This window comes from Pogona vitticeps, chromosome 4, assembly GCF_051106095.1.
Source record: "Pogona vitticeps strain Pit_001003342236 chromosome 4, PviZW2.1, whole genome shotgun sequence".
NCBI lineage: Eukaryota > Metazoa > Chordata > Lepidosauria > Squamata > Agamidae > Pogona > Pogona vitticeps.
The window spans coordinates 23,564,188-23,587,332 of record NC_135786.1 but is presented as its reverse complement, the minus strand read 5'-3'; the positions used below and the strand labels follow the sequence as shown (position 1 = coordinate 23,587,332).

Genomic DNA, 23,145 nt, shown 5'->3' with positions numbered 1-23,145 from the left:
ATTGCCTGTTCCATCCAAACTTAGTTTTCTATGAATATAGTAGTTAGAAACATACACAGCCTCTCTGCCACTTTCACAGAGAGGATCTGAAAATGATATACTATTGATATGCCACATGAACTTCTACAATTTTTGCACCAAGTGTGACAGAATCCCTGTTCACGCTGGTTCACCAGACCACACACAGAGAGCAATATAAAATCTATCAGAAGCTTTAGCTGTCTGGATATTTCTGTTGCTGTCATTGCTCCCAGGAAAATAAGACCATAGTACAAGTATAAAAAACAGGTTAGGATTATCCTCCACAGTTGGGAAAATACACCGGCAAACCACTGCAGAGGTGGAACTAGGGCAGGTGCCCAGAAGGAGAGTTGAAAAATCTGCCAAGCGACACAGCAGAAGCAGCACTTTCTTATTAGTAAAGATCTGGCTGAAAAAACAGGCCACAAGAAAAATAAATAACAGTGACAAAAGAGGTGGCTGAAAACAACAGTCCATGCAAAAGGCTCATTCAGATTTCTTCAGTATTGTAAACCCAAAGTATTCAATGACACACTGAGGGGTAGTGATTGACCTGGACTGAGGAGACTGGATTAAAGTCGCTAAGCTAATTTTATGGCATCTAGTGAACTATCTCCATGCATAACCTACATCATAGGCTAAGGAGCCATTGAGGATTATCTCCCTTTAGAAAAGCAAAACGTAGACATGTCTGAAGGTGTGGGTCTGTGGCCTGGAACTCCCAGAATTCTGTCTGTTGGATTTTTGGAGAATTCTGGGAGTTGGGAGTAAAAAAAAAAATTCAAATGGCATGTCCTTAACAGCTTAGGGACATGGTAGCGCTGCGGGTTAAACCGCAGAAACCTGTGCTGCAGGGTCAGAAGACCAGCAGTCATAAGATCGAATCCATGCGACAGAGTGAGCGGCCGTTGCTTGTCCCAGCTCCCACCAACCTAGCGGTTCGAAAGCATGCAAATGCAAGTAGATAAATAGGGACCACTTCGGTGGGAAGATAACAGCGTTCCGTGTCTAAGTCGCACTGGCTATGTGACCATGGAAGATTTTCTTCGGACAAAACGCTGGCTCTATGGCTTGGAAACAGGGATGAGCACTGCCCCCTAGAGTCGAACATGACTGGACAAAAATTGTCAAGGGGAACCTTTACCTTTATTTTAACAGCTTGGGTCACCTTATCAGGAGAAAGGCGGCCTACAAATAAAACAAACAAACAAATAACTACTAATACTCTATGGTTGCATCAAGAAGATAAAAAATCACCTCAAAGATCATCTAGTCCATTCCTCTAACAATGCAAATAAACACAAACCTACCGGTGACTGTCTGATGTGCCTGATGATATGAATGACACAGAGAAATTACAGAAATTTTCCTTCCTTTCATGCTGCCAGAACCTGGTCATCCACTGTAGCTGATTGGCAGGGGAATCCAGGAAGATAAAAAGCACTCTTCCACACAGCACATATTCATAATCTGTGGAATTCGCTAGCAACAGACGTAGTGATGTCCGCCAAACTAGCTCGCTTTAAAAGAGAGCTGGACAAACCCATGGCAGACAGGGCTACTCGTGACTAATAGTCGTGATAGAAATCACTGTTGTGTAAATTTCTGCCAGCAGAAGCTGATGTCATCATCAGCATATACCAGTAGAATTAATTTAAGATATTAAAAAACTCCCTATTCTCCCACTTTAGGTTTCGAGGCTCCTTGGGGCTCCCTTTTACTCTGAGGAAGCCTTTGGAAGCTTTAGGATGGGAGCCTTTTATTGCCAGACATCACTGCCAGGCTGCCAGATGCAGAGCACAAGCACTGCTGCATTCATGTCATCCTGGTGTGTTTTCTTTGGACAATTGGTTGGTCATTTTGGGAACAATCTGCTGGACCAAGATTGATCTAGCACAATTCTTCCCATATTACTACAGCCAAAAGCATCATCCTACCACTGCTCACTTATTGATGATTTCAACATGTCATTACATTATTATTATTATTATTATTATTATTATTATTATTATTATTATTATTATTATTATTATTATTATTATTAGTATTAGTATTAGTATTAGTATTAGTATTAGTATTAGTATTATTATTATTATTATTATTATTATTATTATTATTATTAGTAGTAGTAGTAGTAGTAGTAGTAGTAGTAGTAGTAGTAGTAGTAGTAAAAAGTAATTTTTCAGGGTCTGGGTTGCAGCTTGGACCAGCTGAGAAAACAAGCATATAGTCTAATACATTTGGGCCAGGATAGTCTTTGAATACAAGAACCTTAGATTGTGAAAAAGCTTGCTGACAACAAAGTGCATGGACTGACAGAATGTTTATTTCCCCATATGAACTTGTTTCTCCCCTTATTTTGCATACTGAAAAATCCCAAAATTAGAATAAGTTGTTGTCACTGCTTTGGTTTCAAACGTTTTATTCATGTAAGACTTCTGCCAGTTCTCAATTCACACATTGCATTTCCAAGACTCTGTGGCTAAAGCCATGCCACAGTGCAAGCCCAAGAGGGGTAAATCAAGTGAGGTGGTCATTAGAGCTGAAATCATGATAGTGTTCCTACTTATCTGAGTCATCAAACCTGTAAAGAAAGTAATGCTTAGCTCCCCAAAACCAGTCACAAAGCAAAGAAAACCAATTTGTAAGATGTAGGAGGCAAAATAACAACAACAACAACAACAACAAAACACTACTTTTGTGGCAATCACACACTTTTTTGCAGCTATAAAATCCCCTGTTCTAATAATGGCTTATCTATTATCTACAATTCAGCCTTTGCAGTGATTATGTCCTACTTCTAAATATGCAAAATGGATCCAAGAAGTGTTTTCTGATATGCACTGCAATAGTCGGGTGACAGAAGCAACTGACTTTTGGTGGCTATGCAGCTGTTCAGTGACAGAGGGACTGTCCATTGTTGAGAACACTTCTCACCATACATGAATTCCCAAATGACGTCCTAAATAAACTCTACCGTCTACCAGAATTACAGGGAAGGAAACAGGAGCCATTATAAAGGAGCCATTATAATACGTAACACTTACTTATTCAAATAAAGTGGAAGTGGCTTACACAGTGACACATAATGTACATTGCTCATCTTTTTATCTATTGCAAGCCATAATCTATTTGGGATCTCAGTTTATGTATATAATACAAATGAGCTTCTGTTTCAGTTTATCTGCTTTGCTTTCAAATGATGACAGCCATTTGTCCATTATCCTGAAATACAATGAATATTGTGCCTTTGATCAGGTTTTCTTGTATAAGATTGTTTCTATATTAGTTTTGAATCAGCTTATGTTTATATGTTCTACCTACCTCAACTTACAATTTTTAATAATAATGTTTTCAAAGTACTGTATATTCACCATCAAGAGCTTGACACCTGGTTCATTTTTCATACCATATTAAACTTATTTTATACTTGATCATAGTCATCTAAATTACTGGTTCTTAACCACTGTTACTCAGATGTTTTTGGACTGCAACTCCCAGAAGCCTTTCACCATCAGCTTTGCTGACTGAGGTTTCTGGGAGTTGCAGTTCAAAAACACCTGAATAACAAAGGTTAAGAACCAGTGATCTAAATCACTGGTTCCCAATCTTGGGAACTCAGGTGTTTTTAGACTGCAATTCCCAGAAGCCTTCACCATCAGCTCTGCTGGCGGGGGTTTCTGGGAGTTGCAGTCCAAGAACAACTAGGTAACCCAAGGTTGGGAACCAGTGATCTAGAGCTCATGGTTAAAATTGGTACTTATTTATTTATTTACATTACAGCATTGCACAAACTAAAATTATGAATGCAGAGGAAATACAGGTAAATTAAAAACAAATTAAAACATTAAAATAATTAAAAATATTAAAATAAAAAAAATCTTGTTTGCTTATCTAGCAGTTATTAAAGATTTGAACAAGCTATTCCTGTGTGTTTCATCCAAAATATTTAATTTGCTCAGTTCAGATATAAAGTGCTGCTGCTTTGCCATTCCTACATCTTACGGCTTTCTCTTGTTCTTCTAATATGAAGGCAGTAGAAAGTTCATTGGATTCACTCTGAATATCCCTTTGATGCTTATTTTTATTATGTGCTGGTTGATCTTCCTGCCAGGAGCAGTTAGTGTGCTATTTGTTTGGGGGATATATTTGCATAGTGTTCTTTTCTTTGGATTGGCATTCAATCTTTTCAGTAGTCTCCAAGCTTTCTGGCTGCTTCTTGCCATGTCAAGTTCTAGGCAGCAAGTTCTTTTTGTTTCTGCAAGAGTCATGATCCAATTTCTCCCAGCTTTCACTGTTTTACTATACTACTTAAAAATGCAGTCATTACAGTTTTTTACAAGTTGATCCAACAATCCTCGGAAAACTATAATTGACATGTCACATCCAATATCCACAGAGACAACAGAACATGAATTATATTTTTCTACAAATACATTTTAGCAGAAAGAACAAAATAAGTACTACAAAGCAACTATGTCTTCATATTTCGTTGGATAGAAGACAAAGTCAGGTTTAGTAACTGAGCAGGAAGACTATGTGTGACACTAAATCACTGTTATTACATTTAGTAGTAAACATTTAAATTTTACTAACAGATCAAGGCTCCAGTCTAGTCAGACAACTTTATTATTCCATAAAGCATAGAATGAATTATTGCTCTTCAACTTTCAAAATAGTATTCTTGCAAAACCTGGTATGAAAACACCCTTGCTTGTCTTTCCACAAAATGATGATGATTAAACTTAGAGCACTAGCAGGAAGTCTTAATTACAGTGTGCTACATTCAAGATGGGTATATGCATCCACACCTTGCTCAGAGGTAGTAGCATGCATTAACTAGAGCTGTGATGAAGGAATTAATGCAGTAATTTGCAACAGGAAAAATGCTTTCCAAATTAGCTGTCTCTGTGCTGGGCATTTTTCCTACAGCTCTGTGTTCTGCTCCGCATCAAGGCAACTAGAGCTGACGTTTTTATTGTTACTTGGAAGTGACTGGCTAAGTGCCTGGTTCAATTGCAGAGGTGTGAGCAGGGCTCTGAGACAGCTTGAACCTTGGAGGAGTCTTCTTGTTAGTTGCAGAGTTTCATTTAGAGTCACAATTCATGGCTGACAATAAGCTTCTTCCATGACAGAAGAAACAGAAATTCCCAGTGTGGCTTATTATGAAAGCAGAGGAAAACAGGAAGGAAGTGATAGATACAAAGATTCTCTAGGGGCCAACCTAGGTGTACATCCCACCCACATCATTAGAACAGGGAAGTCCTTGAGCCGATTCATCAAGCATCCTTCTCACCTCACATAGTTTACCAATTCATTTATTTTACTTTGTAATTCTTCTTCAGCATATAAGCACTTCAACTGTTTGGACGTGTGGCTGTTCAAACATGAAGGTCTGACTGAATCATTTGGAACATTAACAGTTCAACTTGTCATGACAGTCGATTCATCCATGATAAAGCACGATAAATATCTGGAAAAGTTGAAAAGCGCTAACACCTGAAGAAAGGTACCAGCTCATGCCTCACAAGTATCATCTGAACTGGTCAACTGAGGGGCTTTTAAAATCATCAGCAAGACTTTTGGGTTCCTTGGTCTTTCTTCTCTCTTCAGATGGCCATGTTGGGGAACTAATGCTAAGACAGTGGGGGATAAGAATCAACTAGATAGTAGGAGTGGAATCAGGGCTGTAAGGTAGTTTTCATCAGGGGTTATAATTCTGTTTGGGTGTCATGATTATCCAAAAATCTCTGCATGTTTTTTTCTTGTTCTTTCAGTTCTTCTATTTTTAGAGTTTTGTGTCTCTGTGATTCTTCTATTCTGTATTAACTTTTTGCTTTCAATGCATTGTAACTCTTTTCCTCAAGATATAAGGCTTAGTTATTTCTTAGGTATAACTCAACCTGCTCACTACCTAGCTGCTTGGTTCATATGACAGAGGGTTTCCCAGTGTAGGAAAAGGAAAGCCAGCTCTAAGGCATTTTGGTCTTCTTTTCTTCATTGCATTTTCCCAAATCCAGAAAAGAGGATGGGCTCCTCAAGAAATGATCCCTTTATCTGGTCTCAAAGAGAGTCAGTTTATATGTCCTCTGTAACAATGATTTTCACATTTAATTCCACATGTTATGGAGTTTAACATAATACAATTCTTGACCTCAAAGTCAGGGATGCTTTTTAAAATATCTCCCATGTAAACTCTCACCACCTACAGGACAGTACCCTGTTGTATCACTTGTGCAACAGGAATTATATGGTTGTCACTGGTAGAATGCTGACAATTAAACACTCAATTCTTCAATTTTGAAGGGCACATGTCTTTGTCTCATTGCACCCGAGTTGTGCATATCCCAAAATCGAAAAAGGAAGCCTTTCCCATTGTGTAGACAGAGCAGTGCAACAAGACTCTGATCACAGATAAACAAGAGATCAGAAAAAGGTTCTACTCCCGCTTTGCCCCCATGTATGAATTTTCTATGCAGGATTTTTTTCCTAGCATTATTTTCTGTTTAAGCACAGTGATTAATTTTGGTTTGCTTCAGACTTTGCTGGATATTCAGACATGCTATCCTCAACGTGCAGTCCTACATATTTACATTACTGTAGTCTTTATCATATGATTTATTTACATGTTTGCATTTGCTCTCAAAACTAGAATAAGAGGTGGATGGCAGCTTCTTAACATGCTTTCAGTGTCTCTGATGCTTATTAAAGGTATATTAAGCTAATCATATGATATGCAGCTAAGTTTAATTGGTTGTATACATTTTTATTGCTGTAGTCCATGTTGAGATTGCAAGATACAAAGTGTGACCCACTGCATCACCCTGCACATTGCTGAAAACTTAAGAGTGATGCCTTTGGGATGACAAAGAAGCTGATCTATCAAGACTGTGATTGTGTGTAACAGGAGCACTAGTGTCTTCTTCCCATTCAACAGTACAGATGACAAACACCATATGCAAGTTGAAGTCTGCCAATATTGCAGATAAGAGTATGCTACTCGAGAAGAGAAACAAAAGTAACAGGCTGGCAGGATAATCACACTGTGAGAAGGCAGTAACATGTAGACAGTAGAAAGTTTGGAATGGCAAGGGTGATGGTCAAGCCTGTGGCAGGCAAAAATGGTCACTGGAGAGTTTTGCCATTATAAGGTTTTCAGGAGGCAAGATATGGAAGGATGGCCTTGTGGAATTGGACAGGAGAGGTATTCTTTATAAGAGCTCTGCCAACGTTTCAGTGAAAGGCAATGGATGAGGGTTCTAGGTATCTGCTGGAAAGTTTGAACCTCCAGTCCACTTGTATTAGACAACTCTGCTCTACAGTGGCCAGTTTTAAAGTAGCCAAGGCTGACTTAATGAATTTGCCTCCTGAGAAAGAAAATCTTAATACCACCCCTATTTGCATATACAGACTAAAATGAGACACAAGCCACTGGCCTGCTCAAGCCACACTGAAATGGACATGGACTGGAGAACATGAACTTCTATTCATTTCAATTTCCGTCTCCCTCTTGGTAGACGATGACCATGCCACAGATCCGTCTCCTGTTCTGCTTATACTCAGTACTCAGTACAATACAATATTAAAGATACCTTCTGTTAACTTTTCCTATTGGCAACATTAGGGATGTCTACTGAGTTTAATGGAGCTGCAAGTCTTCCCAGGAATGAAATTCAGGTTCATTTGCTATACAAGAACAAAATAGGAGTTTTACACATCTATCTTCATCTATCAGATTTACCACCAGAGGGAGGAAGCACAAGACTGAATATCATGTGAAAGACAGTTTGCTGTATATCTTAGTCTTACCTGTCCTATAACCTGTGTTATTGAGGTACACTGCAAATGTGTGAATTTCATGCTGGGCCTGCCAGGATGGAGAAGAGCAGTTTTCATTGTTGGTGTAGGTATTGTGATTGTGGACGTATTTCCCTGTGAGAATAGAGGAGCGGGAGGGGCAACACATAGGTGTTGTCACAAAGGCATTGATGAAGTGGGCACCTCCCTGTTCCATGATCCGCCTTGTCTTATTCATCACTTGCATTGAACCTGAGGGGAAAAAAGCAGAGTAGCACATGAGAGAGAGAGAGAGAGAGAGAGAGAGAGAGAGAGAGAGAGAGAGAGAGAGAGAGAAGTGTTCATTGTTCACCCCTTTTCAGCTAGATAAAGTGTCCCAAAGTTTATACTGCTCCTAATAATAATCTGAGAACTGCAGAGCTGGAAGAAACCCTATGGGTCATCATGTCCAGCCCCCCATCAGGATTGAACTCCCAACCTCTGGGTCCACAGCCATAGACATAAAATACTGAGCTATCCAGCAATTTTTTCATCACTTGTATCAGGCCAAAACAAAAACAAAACAACAACAAAAACTAACCCTGTAACCCCCCCTCACTCCTCATGCTTCCTACAACAAACCCTTGCAATGAAGTGAAACAGGGGAGATTCTACTTGTGCTTACTTGAGTAGATGTAAGACAACCATGAACCAGGATAGTAAAGGTTTCCCGACTATGGAAATGCCTCCATTTGTGTACAACTGAACCAGAGTAGAAGTTCCCTTTAGTGTTTCCCAAACTGGGGGTCTAAGTGTTTTCTGGGTAGTAGTCACAATTTGCCTTATATGTGTTGTAGCCCTTGATAAATAACCTCTTCCTTGACCTTTCAGAGCTGGATATAAAAGTTAGTGTGTATGTGTGTACAGTATATGAGAAATAGGCCCTTTGGGAGAGGAAGAAGCCTCTACGTTCTGAGAAGGGATGACTTTACCCCATTCAAAATGTCTTTTTATGCAGAGATGGCCAGGAGGTGTCACAGGTTACTTGGCTGTTATTAAAAAAAAAGGGGGGGGTGCAACTTGAAAAAAGTTGGGAAACACTGGTTTAGGCCTTGCCCCATAACATGGGAAAGTTGAACAATGTACAGTATGAACATGGATGTTGTGGAAGAAGTTGTGTGTTCTCTTCACTTCTGTCCTTTATGTGATCAGGCTAAACAGTGTAATCCTGCCTCACTAAATTCCAGTTAAGTGATTACTATGATTGCTAACACTACAACCTAAAAACAACTAAGCAAAAACATATGGGAAAGGTAAGGAAACAGTATGGAAGAGTTTTAAAATGTGTAAAGGAACTGTAAGAAGTCTAACAGGAAAGAGGGAAATTGAATAGATCCTATTTGTTCCCATTTTAAATTCTTTATGAAATGAATGTTCCTACCTAGCACAGAATGATAAAACATTCACAGGAACACTTTAACTTTTTCCTGTTTACTAGTGTCATGGTTTCCCCCTGGGAATTTCAGCCACTCCAGAGTTTGTACTACAGTAATAGTACTTAAAATTTTAATTTGCCCTTCTAAGTCTTTTCATAGATTTATGTGATCCATTACAGTTTCTATCTTTGGCAGGTGGCACAAAGTACACGTAAGAAGGAAAGCTGGGAGATAGATTTCTTCAAGTGGTTCTTTTTCAGCATTTGGTTTACAGAATATGAAAAGGATTGCAAAAGAATTTGAATGTACTTGAGTTTTACTAATTCAAGTGTTATTTTCTGCAAACTTCACAAAAGAATAGATGGTGATTACGAGGTTTCTTATGCCGTACTGTAGCAAAACAGGTCATTCCCAAACTGGACTTCTCTCTACAAGCTATGAAATCAGTGTCTTAAATCTTCTCCCAGTATTGAAGAGATATGTCCATATTTGAAGAATGCCATCTGTGTGAAGAAAGCCCTCATGCCTGGACGAATTAATACAAATAAAGTTTGCATCAATCTCTTAAAAAAAAGAGACAACAATCTCACAATAACGGAAGATTCAGTTGGCTCAGGATAGGGACTTTCATTGGATCTCTCTCTCTGTCAAACACTCAAAGGTAGCAAACGTCATGGCTGCCAAGTCCCCATGCAACTCTATGACAAAAAGGCACCCCATTGTTTTCCTCAAGAGAGAAATGCAGCTAAAAGATGCATGTGAAGCACTTACTGGATCTCTTTGCAGAAAAAAAACGATGAAGTCAAAACCAATTTTCAAAGCACAAAGACCCAGCTTATTTCTCCAGCTGCATGAGAATGTTTTGTTCAGCATTGAGAGTATGATAGCCCAAGACTCCACAAGTCCTCATCTGTAAAGCTGAAATCAACTTTGAGCCTCTGATCTAGTTATTTCAGCCAAGAATCAATTCTGTGTAGAAGAGAAGCTCATACAACACCCGTGCTAGTCTATCGTGCCAAAACCAATCAAGAATCTTGTGGAACTTCAAAGATTAGTATCTTACATTGGAGCAAGAAGTGGACTACACTCGACAAAAGCATATGCCAAACAAAACATGCCTTCAAGGTGCCACAAGACTCTTGGGTTACCTGTACATAAATAGAGACTTTATATTTACATTCACACATACCTTCTAAACTTAAGAGAAGCTAGAGGCACTTTGAAAGATTCATCTGCCTGCTACATCAGCTGTGTATCATGGAGCTAAACTTTACTTCTCCCTGCCCCTCCATAGCAAGCATATGAGAGCTCAATCCAGATGTATGTTTGATGAGAGTGAAGACAACTTTGAATCAGGGGCTTCCACCTCACACTTTTAGCAAACATATACCGGCATTTAGTTAAAAATGACTGTGTTAACATGCTCAAACTGCTTTAAGCACCTACTCTTGCTTGTAAGAGGAGAATCGCAGATGAAAAAGCCATCTAATTTTCTGAAATTATCTTTTATCACGTCCATGTTTTCATGCACTAAATTTCTTTGTATGCATGCCAGCATGGTGGAAGAAAATAATATTAGTAAAATATTAGCTGGGCATATATGATATGAACATGCAACTGGCAGATTATTTAGTGTTAACATGTTCCGCACGGTTTGAATGACATTTTACAGTCATCAAGCTACAGACTCATTGGGTGGCCTTGTGCAAAACCACAATTTCATAGATAATTCTTCACTCAAGAAACTGTGGTGTGTACTGAGGGATATAAAACAGCTTGTATGAAAATTAAGCTGATAAAGACAGGCAAACACTCTACAGACTAATATTGCTTTTAAAAAACAGATCATGCTCTAGTGGTGATCAAGCATTCTAAAAGTCTCGTCATTCTTCCCCCCAGTTGAAATCAGTGAGACCTAACAGTGCTTAATATTGTTGATAATGTGGCACAATCCAACTAGGTGATCAGTTGTATTTCCACACTTACAGTGACATGCTGGAAATAATTACTGGGTACTGTTTAGAAGAAAAAAAATGTGTGATATACAGAATACATCATGTTTTGGTTTTTGGCATTTTTATTATCTTTGAATAGAGTGTTCCTGTATATTCTAAATGCCTCAAACAGATTTTAGTACTCCTACGTTATTACAAGAAAGACACTTCTTGCTCACCTCTCCTGTTGTTACAGACACAGCTACATATGTGCCTGTGTATGTTTTTAGAAAACAAGCTGAAGGTTTTACATTACAGAGAATCGTTGCTATCCTTCCCATATTATGTTGGATAAATATTTTATCTTCAGGCAATGCCCTCTGCTGCAACCATCTGGCAATCACTAAATAGCATTTTTTTCCCAATTAACATTGCATCTGAGATTTTTAAAAGCATTTTTCAAATGAATTTCATCTCAAAATTGTAGGAACATTTAGTCTATAAAGAAAAGGTCTAATTAATTAAATTCAATTACAAGCATAGCAGAAGGAGAAACCAGTACCAGTGTTTTGTGTTTTTTTAAATGGACTGTTGTACTTTACCACTTTGAATGTGTTCCGGTTTTGCCTTTGTTGAACATTTTTAGTGTGGCATGTGCTTCATTCTTTCAGTATCACATACTTACTGTCATTAGCTTTACATAATGTCTTTTAATGTTGTAAGCCACCTTAGGTCCTTTTTTAAGGAGAAAGGTGAGCTAAAAATATTTTTGATAAATCAACTTGTGGTCCTCCAGCTGTTGCTGGACTGCAAATATGAAACTGGGAGATAAAGCAAAATAAACAAAGAAACAACAACACAGCACACAAATAGGTATGGTAAGAGGATCAGTTCAATGACATCTGTAATCTTACAAATTTCTTCCTCACTGTGAAATAACCTAGACTGAATCAATGTTTTGTCATTGTGCCATTAAAACACAATTTTAACTACCCCTTTAAATGGCAGAGGCATCTGTGCGGAAATAACACTACATGTTAAGTCATCCCTTGGGGACACTAACCTCCTTTAATAAAACCACTGTAATGACAAGGCCCTATATATCAACAGTCTTTAATACAGAAACATATGATCTAATCTTCTCTCGAAGCTGGAGAAGAAGTGCTTGATGCAAAGTGACAGATCAGTGAATAGCAAAAATCCAGGATACCCTTTCCATGCAATCTTAAGTAGGGCAGTTTTAAATATTTTAAAACAATGCCGAGTCACCCACTGAAAACTTACTTCATACTGCCTCCCCACATACAACTGGAAGATGCAAGAGGAAAAAAAAACCCTGAGATTTAATTATTCCTTTTTGTAAACATCATCACTTCTGTCTTAATTGGTCATACTAATCTAAGCAAAACATCTCCCCCTGGAGCAGCAAAAGGCCTCCAGACTGCCACGTTCCAGCAGCGTCAGTGTGGCTGTTTCAAAAAAAGAAAGATAAAAACAATGTCTCATTCACATGATAGTCCCCATTGCAATAGAGGAGCCATCTCAAAGTCTGCAAATTCATGTTAAAAGGGCACAACATAAAATCAGATGACTTGAAAATAAAGACTTTTTAAGAATTCAAGGCTGTTACGTGTTCAACTCTTTTTTATCTATTTTTTTAATCTTCTAGAGCCCAACGTTCTACAGTTAGTCTCTTGGCTAATTGTGGGAGGTTTTCTGTACCATCTAAATCTAAATACATGTAATGCTTATCTGAACATAAAAGTTCTGCATCATTATCATCATCTCCTACAATCCAAAACTCTCCATAAAAAGAATATGATCTGTAAGATGCATATTATGTAGAACAACGTGATTTATTCTGCTCTTGCAAGCCATGGGAAATGGAAGTGCTATACAAGGCACTGAAACGAACCTGCTAAGCCCTATTCTATTTTCTTCCAGATTTTAGCAGGTATTTCCCCACCTGCCATCCTACAAGAGTCTTTGTTCTGATTCTTGTAAACCAATTTCTGTAACAGTGCACCCATGAATGCAATAAAGTCACATATTCATCTGTTATGTTTCCAGTCAATAACTGTGCACATAAGCACACACATGTATCAAAACACATATACACATCTCTCTTACAGTGTCAAATATACGCTATACAAAAATACCAATCAATCAGCATAATACTTTAGCACAGGAAGTTCTTTAATTTCCTGAACTGACAATCAAGGAACTTGTCAAACTCTCAATCTACACAATCCAATGGATGGATGTGTGGAGGTTGAGGTCTGGGAGAATGACGTTCAGTTTGAGTTCAATGACAGACTCATAGGATGGCCTTGGGCAAATCACGTTCTGTCAGTCTCTCCTGCTCCCCAAAATGTAACATGAGAACATTAAATCATAAGGGTGAGGAAATGACAGTAAAGTATTTCACACATTATATAGTATCCAGAAATGACTCAGAAAACCACACACCTAATAACAGCAAATAAAGGAAGACAGCATTATAGTATTGGTGAGCATTTTCCCATGCTGCATTTTAGGATTCAAAAGTAAAAAAGACCAAACATGAATATGCAAATTGAGAAACAACTGGTAAAAAATGAAAACTTTTTCTGCTTTATAAACTTAATGGAAAAGTGCAGCATTATAAAAAGTTACAATAATAATTTATTGACCCTCTGCAGAATAAATATTGAATTTTCACTAGCTAGCATTTTATTGCCAGAGATGACACCATTAATACTAGGTCTGGCAGCTTCAGTTATTGGAAGATGGAATTAAATCCAAATGGTGCAAGGGAGTAAAATTTGGAAAGTAGGTAATTAAAGGTAGGGACGTCAGCACAACCTTTGAAACTTTAATTGCAGTATCTATCATAACGAGTTACTTTCCATATAAATCCTTTCTTTGTCACCAAGGTTTTCCTTTAATTGCTTTTGAAACAGCTGCTAGCACCATTTCTCATTCCACTTAAGACTGGATATGAATTTTTCATGGTACGGATTTTGCTACTGAATAAGCAGATGTATGAACAACTTGCTCCAGTCTCTCTTCAAAGCAGAAAATATCTACAGCAACCTTTCCCTGTTCCCTTCCAGCTATTTTGGATAACTCCCATAAAATGCAGTTGACAGTGAGGGATCACGGCAGCTTAAACCTAAAATATCTGGACAAATCAGAGAAGGCTGCTGTACAGTAAAGTTCAGCACCTGGTAAACTTTAGGCCAGCAGCAAAATACATCTATGGAAAATATGGTGGCTTCAGCTACGGGGATTTGCAGCTATCTACTCTAGATCCATGTGGTGTGTTCTGACCCATCATCTTTTACTTCTTATTTGAAATATCCCACCAATATGGTAGGTTAAAAGTAATTTAATGGCTGAGTTCCTGTCGTGCAGCTCTGTGTCCACAATGGAATGATGTCATCACCAGGAGCAAATCACTGCTGATTAAAGGTGATTTTGGGGAGCACATGACTCATACACAATGCAATGAAGTTATGTGTACCCCATTATCATCAAAGGAAGCCTTAGTAAGTAGTGATTTGTCATTATTACTTAATGTCATTGCTGCTGGGCATACAGAGCTGTGCTACAGGGTTTCGGACACTGGCTAGCAAATATCATATTTTAAAGATTTTAGAACCATAATATAAAGATGACCTTAAACTAGTCTTCCCTTAAGTGGGTGTTTATTGTTTGCATTTATTTACTTGGCTTGTTCCACCCTTCTCCCAGAGCTCTGATCTAAAGTCAGATAAAATCAAACTCCGATAAAACCGGACAAACATAAAGAACAAATAACAAAAATGTTCTAGTACTAAATAAACTGAAGCATCAAAACATTACTGTTTTAAAAGCACTTTAGAAACACTTGTGTTTTTTTAAAAAAATCATTACCAATTTGTTAAAAAGCTTCTTTCTCAGTAGAAGAAAGCCTTTTCTTGCTAGTAGAAGGGTACAGGCTACCTCTACCCTGCTCTAGGTGTCCCCCAACCAAGAGCAGCCACCAAGAAGGCACTTCAGACTGAAATGTATTACTTTGAATTGTAGTTGGAACCCACACAAATTCCTCCCCATTGAAGAACTGCATGCCAAGGTGAAGGACAAACCCACAGTGATGGGAAATTCAAAAAGACATGGATGTTAAGGTTACATATTATCTTACAAGGCTACTGAAACTTTCCTGAAACAAGGTATTTCAGTTCATGATTCCATCAACATCAACACACCAGAGCACGTAAGTTAAAGTAACTAGCATCCAACCCATCTGAAGGAGCATACAAAGCTGTGGAAGAATGGTTGCAATATACAAGCTATCACATATACTAGACTGCAGTTCTCCCCCTTCTGCTATGAAAGAGTCAAAGAATCTTACAGTGTAGTTATGCAGAGCCAACTAGAGCAGACGCATCAAAGCAAGAGGGCTTATTTAAGATTGCCTTGACAAATCTCACTCATTCAATGAGTCTTATCTACTTTGGACTAATAACTGGATTTAATTCACAATTTTCTGATAGTGAAAATTATCATTGTTGTTATAATCAATCATCATCATCAGAGGGTGATGACTGATGATAACAATAATGATAATTTTACTGAAAAGCATCCTCCAAGGCTATGTCTGGGAACAGAAGGGAAACATTTTTTACTCATTTCTCCTCCAAGTCAAACTGCTCCCCAAATCCTCCGATCTTAGCTATCACATTCCTAAGCAATTTTGCAAGATTTTTGTTTGTTTGTTTAGAAAAGACAAAGCAGACAGAAAAAAATCTTAAGCAGTTGCCCTCTCCCACCATGCCTCTGGTTAAACTGGCAACCTCATGTGACAGCTTTTCATTATACAAAAATCAGGGAATTGTCACACCTCTTCAATTTAATGTCTGCCTTGGCACATGGTAAGTACTAATAAGATGGGAACTGGTTGTAGCTGGAGAAACTAGTCTCACCTAGCTGCTCAACTTTATCAAGGATGAGGCAAACTGGAGACCAACCAAGCTTTAAAGCATGAAATATGAGTTAAGAGTAAAAGAAACTGGATCCAGTGAAAAGAATTGGACACCTATCTTCAACTATTGAAATTACTTCCACCAAAAAGACAGGTCTCTATTGTTCTTTAATGCTAGAGAGAATCAGATAAAAAAGCAGCAGGTTACATTATAGGAAGGCAGCAGCAGCTGAGATCAAAGCTGTTTTCCTAAGCATACTTATTTGGAAAAGGGTTTTGACCAAATAGTGCACTTTGCTTGAAAGCATTGAAGTTGCCAAGGACAAGTCTCTGGAGGTTTGGATATAGGATTTAGAACGAAACAAAACAGAATGTAAAGTGCATTGCCTCAGTTTCATATTCATTTTAGCACACTGGAAATGTTTGCCATGGACACATACAGATGTTGTTTCTTCCTGCGCTGGACTCAGTACAAGCCTATGGCATCTCAAACAGGCCATTCCCCTTGAGAATTTGGCTGACCAAACAAAGCACTCTGGAACTTACGCTCCCATGGTACAGTGGTTAAACCGCAGAACTGCAGTCAAGCTTTTGTTCCTGACCTGAGTTCAATCACGATGGATTCAGGTAATCAGCTCAAGGCTAACTCAGACTTCCATCCTTCAAAATAATGAGTACTCAGCTTGGTTGGCAGGGTGGGGGGTGGGGCAAAGTGTTGTTTGCATAATTATATAGTAATTGCCAAGGGAGTGCTCTTGCACTATGGGGCACTATATAAAAGTCAAAACAAAAACAACTTCATGCAGCTCACATGGCAGGATCAAACCTGAAAAGCAGTTATATACACAAACCCACATGACTGCTGCAGGTCTCCTGAATATTTTCCACCTCTTGAGGCTAATGCTTATTAAAATGATATTTTACATTGTTAGTCAAACAGTACAAGAATTGTTTATGGGCTAGAAGACAATGAATACTGTCTAAAGACTAATTCATTTTATTACAGGATGAACTTTTATTACTTACAGCCTATTACATCAGTTGCAAGCATCTGACATATATCTGAAGCGTCCTATGATGTAGACTTCAGTCCATGAAAGCTTTGGGAAATGCAAAACCTTTTCGTTTTTGAAATATCACAAGGCTCACCATTATTCTTGAACAGGGCTTCCCAGCCTAAGAGGTTCCTGGATTAGAACTCCCAGAAATCCTGGTCAGCACAACTAGTGGTGAAGGCTTCTGGGAGTTTTCATTGTCAGGGAACTCAAGTTTGGAAACCACTGTCCCAGAAGATTTTTGAACCTTCGTTTTTAAAAAGCAAGGTTCACAGTTTACTATCTGCCCAATCCTAGGCACATTTGCTCAGAATCAAGTTGCACAGCTAAACTTACTTCCTAGTAAGCATTAGGTGGGGGATTGGGGCAGTTTAGTCCCCCCAAAAAAGGAATGCTTCCCAGCTTTGAGGCAAACCATGGTTACAATTATTTAACCATCTTCACAAACATCCCCAGATACACTATACCACAGCAGCAGACATTCTGAATAAGCTGGTGAACAAAAGGAGACAGGCAGCTCTAAAAACATGTTTCATCTATGTGTCTGGAAGCTTAAATCATGTTTAGGGTTCTAAAGAGTAACCTAATCCACATGGATTTCATGTAACAGTGATTGCTGTTACATGAGTCACGCTTCAGCTTGCACACTACCTCCTTTTCTTGTATGTTTCATTTCCACTCTCACTCTCAATAGCTGTTACATACAAATTGGTACCTTTTTTGCTTTCTGACTCCCTTGAAGGTAAAAATGGCAACTGCAAAAATCAAAAACAGGATTTCACTTTCTTGTCTGGAGTGCAAGTGGAATCCAGAGTCTTCTGGTCAAAAAGGAAAAAAGAAAATCTGGAATGGGCAAGGCAAGTCAGGGAGGGGGATCAGGGTGTGCAGATGGAATCTTAAGGCTCCTTTATATAATGCCATCATTATGTGGGGACAGAGTATATGACTCATGAAAAACATACTTACCTCAAATGATTTAATCGATTGCAGAGCTGGCAGATTTTTGCATTTCAGAATCAACATGTTCTGCAAATGCTTGTTCCTAACTCAACGTCTCCATGACCCAGAAGCTGGCATTTTAAAACTATTCCCAGTATTATTTTGTTAAAACAATCTTTTTAAAAAGATAGCATGGGGATATCATTAAGGCAATATTAAGCAGCAGACATTTTATTTATTAGATTTGTGTCCCTTCCTTCCTCCACAAATGGGTCACCGACCAACATGCCCAAGCAATACATCAGCACTCTCAACACCACAGCGTGATCAAGCTTCACCAAAAATATTCATTTTCAATTGACAGATTCACACTGCAATGGACATCTTGAACCCATCACAATGTTTTAGCTCCTTATGTCCATTCTGACAGATAAAGTTGGACACATCTGCCTCAAGCCAATTTAAGGACAATTCTTATTTCAAACTAGTATGTGGCTCCAGAGATCTTCTGAAGAGGCCTGATAAATACAAGCCCTTGGCTTCATGAAATATATTTTCTCTGGCCAGATCTTAATTTGTGTGGACATGTGGGCCATTGTGCTTGAAATTGGCAAGAGACAACAAGTCATCAGAGAAAGGAAGTACACTGCCCAGAGGACTTTTACAATTGCATCAGAGACAAGCAGGCTGGCATAAAACAGATAATGATAAATTTTTAAGGACCACCCACTGGATTTTAGTCACAGGAGACTGTGAGACAATGTGCACAGCTTTTCTGAATATGCATTATTGAAACGACTCTGTCTAGCTTTAAGACAAACATGCTCGCCAAAATAATGAAAGAAAATATCTTCCTTCATTTAACTACTTTTTTTTTGCTGCATTGCAAGTGCACACTGCAAGTCATTTTTAATTGAGAATTTAATCTAAATAATGTTTTGGGATTAAAAACACCAATAAACAGAGGAGAATCAAATACAACACAGTATGTTCTTGATTAATCTCTACACCTGAATACTGAGATTTGTGGCAAAAAGTACAGCATCAGGACAAACATCGAGATTATATATTAATGTTGCTAAAGACAATGGGTAGCATATATGTATTTCTTATCCATATGAGACCATAACAACATCTCACAAACAGCTATAACATCTTGTAAAACATACCACTATCAAAGACAAGTCCAGAACAGCCAGTTTTATGTGCTCCAAAAACTTTATTTTTACATGTTCTCCATGTTACTCTGTCGCAACCAGTGGCGTAATAGAGCAGGGTAAGGAGGGGAAAAGCCCCTGGGTTTCCTTATTAGCAAGGACTATGATATCATTATCACATTTCCCAGACATCCTTGTTCTCTCTAAACTTAGCTCCAATCTTTCCAGGCAACAGGAAGATTGTTGTCTGGAAAGATTAGCTGAGGCAGAAACTGATTTTACCAAGAACAGTACATTGGTGCAAGCCAGATTGTGTTGTAATACAAGTATTTGATGGTGTTTTGGTTTGGATTGATCCCTTAAGAGTAGAGATGGGGTTATTCGTATACGAATATGAATATTCCCCCCACAGGTGGCGATAATAAGACTCCGACCCCATGGGCCCAGACTGTCCACTCATGATTAAGCCACTGCCGTGAGCTGCACGGAGCTTTCCTATGACTTTGTTGCTCGTGATGGATTAGGCACTTTGCGACCTGGCAGAGAGGCTCATCATCCCACCTTCTGCCAGGACTGGCTAATCGGAGCATATATGAATACTAATCTAGCTGCCTGCATTTTGGGATCCTTTTCGTGAAGCAGGTAAGGAATGACTATGAAGTTGAGCACCTGGACTTCCAAATTTACCACTCCACCACAGAGTACAACAGAAACAATAAGGAGTTTTTAGGAACCTGAGAGACAGGCAGCTAAATCCCACAGATAGTTCCATCTAAAGCAAACCCATTAAATCAAGATTTAGTGGGTCTGCTCTACTTGGCACTTACAACTGGATTTGGTCCCAACAGTTTTATTATGGCACATACCAGCAAAATGCAGCACTGGGCCACATATAACGCAAAGGCTCCTTTTGCAGTTCCTGGCTCTGTCACACTTGCCCATTTAAAAATAAAAGTCCCTGACAGAAAAGAAAAAAGGATACATTGGCATTTCTGGAAGCCTTGAAGAGCTGCAATTCACCTTCTAAATAGGTTGCAGCTGCCCAGTGCGGGACTCAACATACACATACACAAACCAAATACTCGACTTTCAAAAGCAGAGGTTTCAATCACTCCCAATCTCCTCCACCCACCCACCCACTTTATGTTTCTGGCAGTATTTGCAGCTCTAGAGGATTCTGGGGGGCAGAACATCTGTCCACGAACTTCAGCAGATGCTTTCATAAATTTCAGCCCACTTCATCAGACCTAAAATGCTATGTTGAGTAAGGGGTTGGGGAGGAACATTGGTGTTAAACCAAAGCAAAATGTGCTGATTATATACTACCCCATAGCACTTAATGAACTCTCTGGGGAATTTACAATTTAATTATGAAGGCTACACATTGTTCTTCTAGTGACCTGGATACTCAGTTTACTGTCCTCAGAAGAATGGAAGGCTGAGTGAACCTTGAGCTGCCTGCCTGGGACTGAACCCAAATCACAAGCAGAATTTTAACTGCAGGTTAACTACTACACCAAAAGGCTCCCATTACATTGTCATTTCACAGATTAAAATACAGACACACTCTTGAAATACTTAACAAGAATCATCTTCCATGCCACTGATCCCTTTCTCCAATTTATCATTAGTAGAGCTCCCTTCAAGCTTTATAAAAAAGAAGTTGTTTCTGAAGTCATTCATTCACAATAGACATCTTCTATTTCTGAGATGTCTGGAGAATTGATGCTGATTTGTCATAATCTACCCTACTTAATACTTCCACTGAAAATTAGCAAGTTCTAAAGAAAAAGTGCACATGTAGCATGAACAAAGACATTAGGAAAGCAAAAAAGGACATTTATATTCAGTGAATACAGGAAATAAGATAATGGCTGGTAGTCATGTTCTCTGAATGCCCTGTACTTGAGTCATATGACTACATAAACCCTATATAAATGCAGCTACCTATGCACGAGGCTCTCTAAGTAACTGAGAGTGTGAGTATACATGGAAAAAATGTGACATGCCTAGCTGTGAAGTCACACCTGGGAAGTTGGGTTTCCCTGGGTAAACGTGTGTTAACCAGCCAGAGAGAGAGAGAGAGGAGGAAATTTATAAACAGCCTTGTTTGCAGCTGGTTAGCATAGCTCTCCTATAGCCTTTCTGATTTGCAGGAGGCACAGCTGCAGGAGAACTAACTTAATAAGCTGTTAAAAAAGAGCCAAGTGGCAATTTCTTTCTCTTTCTCTTTCTCTCTTTGTGTCTAGGTGCCCTAATACAACAGTTCTGGCATCAAGCCTTTTTTTTTGGTTAAAGAACAGAAATGGCATTATTTGCACAGATCCAGCCCTCCAGTATTTTAATATTGACCCCATCAGTCACGCCATTGAGCCAACTATCAGCACCCCTGAACAGTTTTCTGCATCAGTCCAAGCAATCACACTGCCAAAACTGATGCAGATGGATGCACTGTCAAAAAAAAAGTAGAAGCCCCAGTAGGTGTAGGAAAGATGGACTGAAGTGTATGCATTCAAGTCCTGATTTGCATTGGCTTTTATGAGGTCATAAATGCAAATCAGGTCACCCCAATCTTGTAGCACTTCCTGTGTTATTGCACAGCAATCTAGTTATGATTCATAAAGAAACTTCCCACTCCAATGTATATCACTGTAACTTCTCCCAGTGGAACTTTTGTCCCTAAGTGAAAAAAAAGACTAGAACACTGTTTTTCAAAGGTTATATATAGTCGATCAACAGGACTTTGTTTCACTGGCATCTAAATTCTGCTGCTTCTCCATGTGGGAATAAAAAATTAGAGTACACTCTCAATATTAATTCTTCCAGAGAGGTACCAAACCAGGCACACAAAAGAAGTAATTAAAAATGGATTTTTTGGGATAAAATATTATGAGAACTATTAAGGGAGCAAATTTCCTTCCAACTTCATGAGGAATCTTCCATACAGTACTATTGTTTTCCACAGGTGTCTGTGGTAGGAACAGAATTCTGGACCAGACAGGCTTATGGCTTGATCAGTTCCTTATGCTCCACTACAGTGGTTCCTAACCTTGGGTTACTCAGGTGTTTTTGAACTGCAACTCCCAGAAACCCCAGCCAGCACAGCTGGTGGTGCAGGCTTCTGGGAGTTGCAGTCCAAAAACACCTGAGTAACCCAAGGTTAAGAACCACTGCTCCACTACATTTTGTGTGTCTTTATACAAAGTGTAATATGTACAAGAGTAGGCAGCTATAGGGTATGGAGGGAGAGACAGCCAGAGCATAGGGTAAGAGATTCAAAACACCAATTAGTGTTTTGACTGGTGAAATGTCAGTTTATATATAAAAAAACATAGATGGCTTTCTGCATTCTGGTACTCGTTAGCACTAACTGAAACAGTACATTCAAAGACTGGAAGTTTTACTGCTATAAATGAGACAAACATCCATATGCAATCCCGCAGCAATGCAGACAAGAGTGAAGTCTTAGCCCTGCAAAAAGTATACCCCATTTGCTCATTGCTATCACTGAACCTTCTGTAGCTCTTACCAAGCTCTACATCCTGATCATCAGTAAGAACAAGAATGATGTTTGGACGGATATTCCTGCGGTCCCTTTGAAATCTTCCCTTCAGACGTTGATTTAACAGGAAAGATGAACTGTCATCCAGCAAGGATAAGAGAGTTATTATGAATAATCCAACAGCAATGCTACGCTGTGCCATATTGTGCTGATTTTGCATGCTGTTCAAACAAAGGTGAGGAAATATCTTCTATTTTTTCTTCAAAGGCAGTTCTATGAGGAGGCAAAAAGAGAGAGCAGGTAAGTATGTATGTATGCAACAGAAACCTTGATACAGTGTACAAACCATTGTTTTTAATATACAGTGGACCCTTGACTTA

The 23,145-nt window shown here is 38.8% G+C and overlaps 1 protein-coding gene across 9 annotated transcripts in view; it reads right to left on the bottom strand.

Annotated features, from left to right (window-relative positions):
* Positions 1–23,145, bottom strand: part of SULF2 (sulfatase 2) — a 336,643-nt gene that overhangs the window by 83,441 nt on the left and 230,057 nt on the right. For 8 of the 9 annotated variants that reach the window (XM_078392669.1, XM_020779453.3, XM_078392670.1 and 5 more), the window contains 2 exons: positions 22,793–23,038; positions 7,831–8,070 (listed from right to left, as the gene is read on the bottom strand). In XM_078392669.1, coding sequence (XP_078248795.1) covers positions 7,831–8,070; positions 22,793–22,985 — 433 coding nt within the window. In that variant the 5' untranslated portion in view covers positions 22,986–23,038. The remainder of the gene's footprint in view (positions 1–7,830; positions 8,071–22,792; positions 23,039–23,145) is intronic. The other variant, XM_072996895.2, reaches the window with a different exon arrangement.